General features: G+C 44.2%; 2 protein-coding genes across 7 annotated transcripts in view; one reads left to right on the forward strand and one right to left on the reverse strand.

Annotated features, from left to right (window-relative positions):
- The window catches only part of RAD51 (RAD51 recombinase), a 33,173-nt gene extending 30,985 nt beyond the window's left edge, over window positions 1–2,188 (forward strand). For all 3 annotated transcript variants that reach the window (XM_040492307.1, XM_040492306.1, XM_040492305.1), the window contains exons 8-10: window positions 287–416; window positions 624–745; window positions 1,195–2,188. In XM_040492307.1, coding sequence (XP_040348241.1) covers window positions 287–416; window positions 624–745; window positions 1,195–1,318 — 376 coding nt within the window. In that variant the 3' untranslated portion in view covers window positions 1,319–2,188. The remainder of the gene's footprint in view (window positions 1–286; window positions 417–623; window positions 746–1,194) is intronic.
- RMDN3 (regulator of microtubule dynamics 3) overlaps window positions 100–10,845 on the reverse strand; it is a 19,619-nt gene continuing 8,873 nt past the window's right edge. For 3 of the 4 annotated variants that reach the window (XM_040492301.1, XM_040492304.1, XM_040492303.1), the window contains 9 exons: window positions 10,111–10,402; window positions 9,219–9,321; window positions 6,442–6,502; window positions 4,713–4,788; window positions 4,481–4,558; window positions 4,158–4,256; window positions 3,906–3,959; window positions 3,712–3,792; window positions 2,797–3,471 (listed from right to left, as the gene is read on the reverse strand). In XM_040492301.1, coding sequence (XP_040348235.1) covers window positions 3,418–3,471; window positions 3,712–3,792; window positions 3,906–3,959; window positions 4,158–4,256; window positions 4,481–4,558; window positions 4,713–4,788; window positions 6,442–6,502; window positions 9,219–9,321; window positions 10,111–10,402 — 898 coding nt within the window. In that variant the 3' untranslated portion in view covers window positions 2,797–3,417. Of the gene's footprint in view, window positions 488–2,796; window positions 3,472–3,711; window positions 3,793–3,905; window positions 3,960–4,157; window positions 4,257–4,480; window positions 4,559–4,712; window positions 4,789–6,441; window positions 6,503–9,218; window positions 9,322–10,110; window positions 10,403–10,845 lie in introns of those variants that run through there. The other variant, XM_040492302.1, reaches the window with a different exon arrangement.

Genomic DNA, 10,845 nt, shown 5'->3' on the forward strand with positions numbered 1-10,845 from the left:
CATGCAACTTTTGATCTCGGGGTCGTGAGTTTGAGCCCCACGTGGAGTGTAGAGATTATTTCCAAAAAAAAAAAAAAAAAAAAAAAGATGAAGCCATAGTCCACTTGAACTTACTGGAAATTTTACTTATTACATAGTGCCTCAGACGTGAATACTGTACAAATATTTTAATTAACACATTTATGTACGAATATAACTATGAATATGAAAGTTTAGGGTAGTAAGGAAGGGAGCAGAATCTGACACAGGCTAGAAATAGGCTTCATAGAGTCCTTGTTTCCTATAGGTATGCACTGTTAATTGTAGACAGTGCCACTGCCCTCTACAGAACCGACTATTCGGGTCGAGGGGAACTTTCAGCCAGGCAGATGCACCTGGCCAGGTTTCTGCGGATGCTTCTGCGACTTGCTGATGAGGTAAGTTGTGGGATAGGGACAGACCATGCCTAAGTTTCAGGGTCCTTGCTGGGAGATCAGAACATCAGTACCTGGTGTCATGAAGATAACAGATAGGAAGAGATATATATATTAATCATTCTTTACTTTGTGGGGAAAGGGGTGGCAACAGTAGGGTTCTTTGAATATCTGGCCACAAAAAATGACATTTATTGTTTCCCCCATCAGTTTGGTGTAGCAGTGGTGATCACCAACCAGGTGGTAGCCCAAGTGGATGGAGCAGCCATGTTTGCTGCAGATCCTAAAAAACCTATTGGAGGAAATATCATTGCTCATGCCTCAACAACCAGGTAAAGTGATGGGATAAGCGATTTTGTCTTGGGGTGTCATATTAACTGAAGTAAACATGAAGATATAACATTTCCATTAAACCTGGTTAAAGCTTTTGTTGTATAATTAGACACAGGAGCCCTTGCTAAATCTAATTGTCGTGCCCTGGTTAGTACAGATGTTTGCTTTTAGTTTACAAAAGAATGAAAAGCCCCCAAATATGAAAGAATGAATATGAAAGATAGGCCTCTTCCTTGTTAGTAAAAAAGTAATTATTTCAAAATGTTAAATTCACTAAGGTAGGGGCAGGATAGAAGTTGATTCCTCTAGGTTGTAAATGTCCCTAAGGAATACAGAAAGATCCCCAAAGTCCTAGGAAGTATATATATCTGGAAAAAAATTCATATCTACCATAAATAGGAAAAAGATTTTAAAATTATAATAACTTTGGTCTGTTTCTTTGGGTCAGACTGTATCTGAGGAAAGGAAGAGGGGAAACCAGAATCTGCAAAATCTACGATTCTCCCTGTCTTCCTGAAGCTGAAGCTATGTTTGCCATCAATGCAGATGGAGTGGGAGATGCCAAAGACTGATTCATTGGGGCTTTTCCTGTGATAAAGCTTAAGTGCTACAGCCTAATGGAGAGGACTGCTCCCTGGGTCTTCTTCACAGGCCTCTTCCTGTTTTCCTGCCAGAAAAAGGCTTCTGGAAAAACACCTATTCTATCAGCTTTTCTGATGGTGTAAACAGGAGACAGGTCAGTAGTCACAAACTGATCGGAAATGTTTATTCTGTCTGGAGTTTATTAATGTCTATGTGAATTATTTGGGGGGAAGTAAGGAAGATGTTTGACATCGTGCCTTAGGGTCGACTCAAAACTAACAGATGTTCCCCTGGCCAATCTTTAGTTCCCTTGAAGACAAAAGCTGGTGAGACTGGACTCTTCTCTATCTGAACAATGTTGAAATGCCTGGGTGGCAAAGGAAGTAGGTCTCCTCACTGGTGTGTTTTTTTTGTTTTTGTTTTTTTTGTTTGTTTGTTTGTTTTTTTGTCAGTAAAACTGTCAGAAGTAGGTTTTTAAGTTAGTTTGCCTGAATTATAGAAGAATTTGTTTTTATTTAAGGGCTACTGAGCAGGCCTACTGGGCTACCAGCCCTTCAACATCTATGTGCTTGTTTTTTTAACTGCTAAGAGTAACTCAAGATAATTCTGGAATCTTAATCATTTCAGAAGCTCTAAGTAGATTTAGTGTGGGGCTACTAATAAAGTAGTTATTTGTGCGGTTTATAGGAGTTATTTTGGTGTAAGCTGAATATTTTGAGAGGGCCTTCAAAATAATTTATTGGCACTAACTGATCAGTTTCTATTGCTTTAAAATTAATTTTAAAGGGAAGCCATACATTCAGATGATTTAGCTTACTAGCCTTCAATGTAATAGATATTACAAGATGAATATCCAATGACTTTCCCATGGCCTTTGTATTAAGCTTTTGTTATAGACTCCTGATACTTGTCCATACTATTCTACTTGAGGGGTTTGAGATACTTCTCTTCTTCCCCTTCAGACTTCCACTCAGGTTGAATTTTAACCAGCTTTTCAAATTTCAGAGGGCCTCTCGGCTAGTATTGGAAGGAGAGGCATAGAAAATCTCTGCTGTTGCCTGTGTTGATCCTACTGTATGTAGGGAAATAGGAAGACACAGTCAATTTAATGCAGCTTTGTTTAAAGAATGGAGTACCTCTCAGGTCTTGTCCTTCATTTCTTTACCACAAAACAAACCTGGGATTGTACATATATACATAGTAAGCCAGAGTGGCAGATTCTGGAATGGAAGTAAAAGGATTTCAATCCTTTAGTCCTATAAATTTGTCTGAATTATCACAGGTGAGATTAGGCTTTGTGCTATTAGCTATAAGAGTCAACTAGTTAGAATAGACCTTGGCCAGCCTTTTTTACTTGTAACTAAAATTTCCACTGAAAAGAGCTTAAACTATTAGGTGCTATTTGTCTGCAATAGCTTCTGTAGTAGGAAGTAGTTATGGAAATGTCAAGCAAGAAAGGGGAATATAGTCACTTCCAATCAAATTTGGTTTATTTCAAGTTTGTACCAAAATATATTCCAGGCAACTCCTCAGATCATCATTTCACAGTCTCCTGTCGTATGCACTGTGCCCTTCTAAAAGCTGCTGGGATTCTATTCCGGAAGTCAAGTGTTCCAGCCCCTCAGCCCAGGAATATAGTTAGAATTCACATGATAGGGGAGAAGAGGGCAATATTCTTGGGCTGCTATGACCTTTCCTTTTACCATGATAGGGTATGGTTTTAGGACTATATACTTTGGTGTTGAATATTAATCAGTAGAAAAGATTAGAGAGTACAAGTTCTGTGTTTTGTTCCCATAGCTCTTTGAAGTTCATCCACTTACAGGCTAAAGGCAGCCTTCGGTGCTAGTCTTGGTTTTTCAAGAATTCGCTTAAGAGAACTACAGAAATCCAGGCCTCAAGTACTTCCCCAATTTCAGATTAGATAAGGGATTAGAATAAATTAACCAGTGGGCAAGGAAAGAAATTGGGGAATGGTTATAGATACCAGCCAGGCTCGGGAGTCAGGACCCTCACTTAAGCAGTCTTAGAGTCCTGATCTAATAAGCAGGGCAGTCTTCCTCAAGTCATGAAGGCCACTGAAATATGATTATTCTCTTAAAATTACTTCCAATTCTTCCAAGTCTTTCTGGAAAGCTGAATCCTAAGGAGACAAGAGAATAAAGCCAAAACTAGACCAGAACTTGAAAATCTAACATTTCCCCAACCACTGATACCTGAGAAGGGCCCTTTGCTTCCTTTTTACCTACTTTCGCAGGACAGCCTATGAAATCTGCCTCCTCCCCTAGGTGAGATATATATAAAAGAACCTATGTACAATTTTCTAGGGAAGATTCTTTCCTGACAAAAGGTCACATGATTCAAGGGCTCTTCAAAGTATTACCTCATTGGTGACATCTGGCAGCTCCAGGGCTAACTTCATCCACTGTCTAGCTTCAGGGTTTTTTCCTAGTTCTCTGTAGCACTGAAAAGATACAACAGTGAAAACCTGGGAGAAATACCACCAGAACCTGGACTTTCAGGACTTCCCACAAATAACATGTTTTCATCGATGTTGAAAAAGGCAGGTGAGTTTACCTTGGAAATATATACCCTCCCTGCTTTGGAAAATCCTGGCTGTAGTTCTTCAGCCTAGAAAAGGGAGGAATGCGGTTCAGTAAGGGGATTACCATGTTCAAGTCAGGCTGAGGTTTATTAAATAGAGCTTTCCAGTTCCCAACCCAAAGACTGATCCAGTCATCCAGGGAACTCTCTAAGCTATCCAAGTGGTTCTGATTTTCCCATAGAAAATTGCCCCCTACCAGAAATCTGTCCCTTCCTTCCCGATACCTTTAGGAAGCTCTGGAGGGCATCCTGCACAGTGGCACTGAGAGGGCTTTCGAACAAGGCTGTAGCAGTTTTTTTCTCTAGCCAGCTCAGGTGAGAGACCTGCCACCAAAAGAGCAAGGTGTAAATTTAAGAACATCAAACATTCTGTACTTAAAACATGGTCAGATAGGGCTGGGTCCAGTCACCCATAACACAACCATTCAGAGGAAATGGGTACTTGAGCCAGACCAGGCTACGGCCCCTGCTTGCAGGTTTTCACTGCAAGGATAGCAGTGTCACGGGACACTTAGGGCCTTGATACCAGGCCCCAGAATTTAGCTTACCTGGTAGCACCACCTGCCAAGAAGAAAGTGAGCCATAGGGTTTTCTGGCTGGAGAGCAATGGCTTTGTCCACATGCTCCTGAGGGGAAAAATGTAAATCTAAACTACCATCAGAGTTGCTAAGGGAAGAGCAAGTCGTAGACACTGCAGGAGCACCCTTTGCAAGGAGCTGGGATAGAGCAGGCAATCTGGAATAGAGCAGTACAAGGGAAGGAAGAGAAGCCTTTCCTCACCTTGAAGCTAAAGCCACTCTGGATGCGCCTCTGGATGCTCTCATGCTCAGCCAGCTGACCACAAAGCACTGCATACCTAAGGGGGAAAGTGGCAGCGAGCTCAAGGACAAGGAATGGGCTTCTCATCAACTGCCCTCTACCCCCCTCAAGTAGAGCTGAAAATAGCATTTTTATATGTATAAAACTCTCTTCATAAATCTGTAGTCCCAATTTATATTCTTTAACAAACACCGGTAGGCTCACAATTCTCCAAAGTATGCTAGGTACAAAAAAAGTGGGGTCCCACCACAGTAAGCTTCTCCTACTTAACATTTAGGCAATGTCTCAGTCCAAATCTCCACTAATTTCTCCATGTAAGGAATATAGCCATGGCGGGGGGCATAAAAACTTAAAAAGTGGATCTAATAATCATCAAAACGTAAGGGACCTAAATACATTGCTTATCATCTCCTGAGCAGACACTAAAAGGTCTACGTTAGCTTTAGAAGTATTTAAGTATGTCCCTGGGAAGCTGTACTCATGGACACATTGGGATGGGATACTCTAGGAAATTCTAATGTTAATTTGGGAACCAACAGAAGCTGATGAAGACAGGCTTCAGATTTTTTTTTTTTTAATTTTTTTTTTCAACGTTTATTTATTTTTGGGACAGAGAGAGACAGAGCATGAACAGGGGAGGGGCAGAGAGAGAGGGAGACACAGAATCAGAAACAGGCTCCAGGCTCTGAGCCATCAGCCCAGAGCCTGACGCGGGGCTCGAACTCACGGACCGCGAGATCGTGACCTGGCTGAAGTCGGACGCTTAACCGACTGCGCCACCCAGGCGCCCCGACAGGCTTCAGATTTATATCCTCCCACCCAATCAGGGAACAAAGCCAGCCAGCTTTCCATCTTCAAAAACAAACATCTTACTACCCTATCTCCCCAGCATTGTTTCTAGAAGCACAATTGACATTAAATGAGTGTGTACAGACCCAAGTTGCCTTTTCATTTATTCACTTAAATATCGGGGGCATCTGTATCGATACTTCCAGAGGCTCATTTCCATATTTCCTCCCAAACAGCTGTTCTCCAAGAATAAAGTGTAAGGCTATTTTCTATCCTGGGCAGTCCAGGAGCCCCAAGGAAGAACACAGGGAAGTGGCACCAAGGACCTGATCTCTGCGAGGAGCTCTTGCAGAGACAATCTAAGGGCAGAAATATGGAAAGCAAGGGGGAGGTGGGAAGAGAATTTTCACTAAAAACTCTTGAGGTGCTGGAAACAGGCCCTAGGACACCAGTTGGATTTGACCCGTGGAAGTTGGCAGAACCTTGCCTGACAAAGACCACAAACAGGGTTGATGTTTTTGTAAGCTGATAAACTAACTCATGCAAGCCAAGCAAAGAAGCCAAAGTCCACCACCAGCCAGGGATTGCAGCTAGGGGAAGGAAGAGCTTGTGCAGGACAAACTACAAACTGTGCCAGCTTCCTTGAAGAGCCAAGAACCCACAAATTTTGTAGCTAGGATAACTCTTAAAAAGCTATGCGTTTCTCTAAGTCCCAACAACAAATCCTATTTCCCCTTGCCTCACTCCCAAGGCACCTTCCAAAAATCGACCCCCCCCTCCCCCCAGGTCCCTGCTCCCTCTCCTGTCTCCTTTGGCAAGCGCCTTTGTGGTCAGGGCAGAGAAACGGCTCTCTTCCACTCTAACTCATGCTAACTCTTCCCACAACCCTGTAGATTATTACCACTGGTGACATTCAGCATTCTCATCCCCCTTCTCCAGAGCAGCCTCTGCCTCTTCTTTTCCTGTAAGACAAAGGTAATCCAGAGTTGACAAGGGTTCCCATGCACACTTCCACAGCAGGGGCTCTGGCAACAATAACTGCTCTAGCTCTTACTAATCCCTATCCTGGCTAGATTTGTTTGAAATAATTTTCAGTTTGAACAGAATGAAAAACTATAAATAGAGCGAGGTGAAGCAGAAATTATCCCTGAGAAGCTTTCTGTCTCTGTCATCAGCTGCCCAGCTACCTTTTGTTTTGTTTTGTTTTGACAGCATCCACCTGATGTGCTCAAAGCATTTTAAACTTTTTTTTTTTTTTTTTTTTTTGAGAGAGAGAGAGAGAGCACAAGCTGGGGAGAAGCAGAAAGGGAGACACAGAGTCCGAAGCAGGCTCCAGGCTCTAAGCTGTCAGCACAGAGCCCAATTCAGGGCTAGAATCCACACTGTGAGAGCCAAAGTCAGACACTTAACCAACTGAGCCACCCAGGTGCCCCTCAAAGCATTTTAAATATAAAACAACCCAATGGCAAACTATTCCCAACAGACCTTATCTTAGAGGGTTGTGGACAGGCTTCAAGGTGTCCATGTATTCTCTGGAGTTGTATAAAATTTTACCTACAGGTACATTTTATTGAGGAGAGGGCCTACAGCTTTAATCATTCTCTAATGGATCTGTGTTCCAAGATTAAACACAGCTCTAGATCAAAACTCCTCACCAGAGCCAAATGGACCAACGTCTGACCAGAGATGACATTCACTTAGTTTTCTAGGCACTAAGACTGATAAAGAAATCAAGGCCTAAACACATGAAGGCTCTTGACAAGAATTTTCTAGGCTAACAAGGAGCCTGGAGCCCTCTAGCTGGAGAACATCATGCCTACAACACTGGAGAAAAGAGCACACTGCAAAGTAGGACTTCTTGATTAAAGCCGAGAGGGCTTCAAAGGGAACATGGAGAAAATGGAACAAAAGTAATGGGTTGAGGTGATAGGCTAGCTGATGTGAAATGTTTCTTCATGCTGAAATTATAATTATGGTATAAAGTTGCATATGCAACAAATACATTTTTAAGATGGCTGATGAGAAATAACACCCCTCCCCAATAACCTTTCCTCCACCCCTTTTTAAGACCACTCTTTTTTATTTTGAGAGAGAGGGCTTGTATGAGCAGGGGAGGGGCAGAGAGAGGGAGAGAGAGAATCCCAGGCAGCCTCCACACCTTCAGTGCAGAACCCAACATGGGGTTTGAGCCCACGAAACCTGAGATCATGATGTGAGCCAAAATCAAGAGTAGGACACCTGACTGAGCCACCCAGGCACCCTATAACCTCCCCTTTCTAAACAATGACCAACTGTGGCCCCATCAGTGGGAGGACATGGTCTCTTAGTGGATTTTTCCCTGCCCACTTCAAAGCACTCTCTTAATAGAAAAATCAGAGCTGAGAGTTTCTTCCTGCCAAGTTAGACATGAGGGTGAAAAGATATCACCTAAGATCCCACACAATGGCCTCCTCCTGGTGGTCCAACTTTTAGAGATAGAACAAAATGAAGAACTTTAGACACATCAAGGATGGTCCTAAAAAAGCCATGATTCTAGAAGCAGGGCCTCCAAAGATGTTCAGTCTGTCCTCCAGCAGGAGTAGACTTGTACAGAATTGCTAAGCTCTGCAGACCAGACCAGAGCACTGGCTATGGCTGCTCTAATCACCACTCTACCTTCACCTTCAGGTTTCATCCTGGCTACTGGTACTAATAAGAGATGATCAATGATCAAAAAGAAAGGTTCTTGTTGATACCAAGAGTCCAGATATTAGCCCAAAAGCTGATCAGAATCCTCACCTGAAATTTAGGAGGGAAAGCAAAAGCTTTTGAGAAGAAGCAAACAGAAATTAAGCACCTCTGTTAAAACTTGGAGATTTTTCTGAAAATATCAATAAACATTCAACTCAACTGGCCTAGTCTTTCTATATTGACAGAATTCTACAAATGACCTTGAGGTATGTCAGATTCTACATTAGCAAAGACTCAATGTTTGTAAGTGAAGAAGTAGACATGTCCACTTTGGATAGTTCAACTGACTTTAGATAACTGAATAAGACCTAGAAGTCTATTGATGGTGCCTGACTTGGGCTGTATGGCTAGGCAGGACCCATCTTCCCCACAAAGCCAGTCATTTCTCAAAGTCCCAGGATTCTCAGTGATATGACAGGGAAGAGCCCTGAACTTGGCATAATTCAGATGCACCCTACCTCCCAGGATACACACTTTGGTAACAGAGTTGCTAAATTGATCCCAAAGACTCCTAAGCTAGCAGTAGTCTTCCAAACTACTCCTTACAGGCCCTCACCGGACATTCCACTCCTGTTCTTAGAACACATGCTCCACAGGCTCCGTAACAAACCAGATTCCTAAGCAACAGCAAAAAACCCTCTTCAGATTAATAAAGTAGGCTTTGCCCTCTCTTGCAGCTGGGGAGTGAGAACAAAGAATTGCGCTAGTTTGATACAACTATCCCTAAGAACATTTGCACCTGTATTAATCATGATGTGCAGAGAAACAGACTGTGCTGTCTCAAGAAGGAAGAAGCCCATGGGAACCAGAGTTTGTGCTGAGTGAAAGAGGGAGCCACAACTGCCCTGACAGCCTACATCTTCTCTTAGTAGTTCCCCTGAGCCCCAGATGAGCCAGCTATACCCCTAGAATCAGTCACCTTCCCACCAGGAATCTGTCAGCACTTACCATTTAGGGCATATGACTTCTTCTCGCTCACCTCCTCAGTGAGCTCACACATGTCACTGTAGGCCCGGGCCAGACGCCAGAGAAAATCCTGCCGATTTCCATACTGCAGACCAAACAGAGGGATGGATAAGGCCCCTTTTCAGCTGCAGAGAACTGGGGCTCTGGCCTTCTCCCCACGCCCCTTTCAGTTTCCAAGCTAGTGTGTTATAAACTGACATTAGGCCAGCCTTATACAGTGTTTCATCCCCATGTCCTCCCACCTGCACTTAGCTAACTAAGGACGCATTATCTCTAGACAGTAGATTGCACAACCCCTCAGAGTGAGGGCATTCTGGCCTGACACCATGAGGAATAAAGGTCAACTCCAAGATGAAGTGAGGCACAATGAAAGAGAAGTCTTGCTGACACAATGAAAAAGTGAAAATGCCCAAGAAAAGGAAAAATTCTAACTGGGGTATTTATACCTGGGTGAGCATAAATTCTAGCAGTGAACCAGAGAAAAGAACTGTGGTTGAATGACCTATACGCTTGTTACAGAAATTTCAAGTAGGGCAGGCAGCTTGGGCTCTGCCTCAAGGGAAATAAAAAGAAAAACTATTCTGGTTCTTTCCACATTTCTCTCTACTGTAAGAGGTAGAGCTCTTTAGCAGTAGTTCTAAAGGAGGCAGAGGACTGGGGAGGAAGCTCTAGGGCAGGAGGCACACCTAGGCCCCTGGGGGCAGTGCGTGGCCTACTTGAATAGCACATGCAGCCCTGGGGGGTACATGCAGAACCAGCCATCTCACCCTCCCTTCCCTTCCCAGGTCACCTTTCAGGCTTATCAACTACAGGGGCCTGCTTTCATTCTCGGAGGGTTGGGGGTTAGTAAGGGCAGACGGAGCTGGAGCCTCACCGCCAGCTTGTTGTTGAGCAGCAGCTGGAAACCCTCCCGCTTGCCCTGCTCATTGCCCTGGTGTAACTCATCGGCCTGCTGCAGGAGGGGCAGCACATCCTCCAGGCCAGGGGAGCCTCCAGCCTCCAGGGCTCTGGCTGCTGGGCCTGAAGCCACCTCCACCTCCACCTCCAGGTCCAGAGAATCCTTTCTTCCCATCTTCACAGTCTCACAGCTCACTTCGTCTTCCCCGTCATCACTTTCCCTGTCAGAGTCATGCTCGTAGTCTGACTCAGCGTTGGCTGTTGTATACCTGTGGCAGAGAAATGTAAGTGACAGGGTCAAGGGAGATTTTTTAGCCTCAGAGCCCTAGGGTCTATCCCCACCCACAAACAAGGGCTCTTCATGGCACTGCTGTCCAAAGCCCCAAGTAAAAACCATTTCTATCACTTAAGGGCAGAAATTAGTCCTTGAGAGAAAACTTCCCAGGGGGAACTATGGGCTGGGAAAATGATGCCTCCTGTAGGGAAAGAGTGACCAGCGGGGGACACTGTGGCAGCCAGGGGCTGATGCTGAGCTACCACCAGGTCAGGCAGATAATAAGAAAAAGCCTAGAAGAGAAGCTGCCTAAAAAGTAATGTACCGGGGCGCCTGGGTGGCACAGTCGGTTAAGCGTCCGACTTCAGCCAGGTCACGATCTCGCGGTCCGTGAGTTCGAGCCCCGCATCAGGCTCTGAGCCATCAGCCCAGAGCCCG

The sequence above is a fragment of the Herpailurus yagouaroundi genome, unplaced genomic scaffold (assembly GCF_014898765.1).
Source record: "Herpailurus yagouaroundi ecotype Mexico unplaced genomic scaffold, PumYag 184, whole genome shotgun sequence".
Lineage (NCBI taxonomy): Eukaryota > Metazoa > Chordata > Mammalia > Carnivora > Felidae > Herpailurus > Herpailurus yagouaroundi.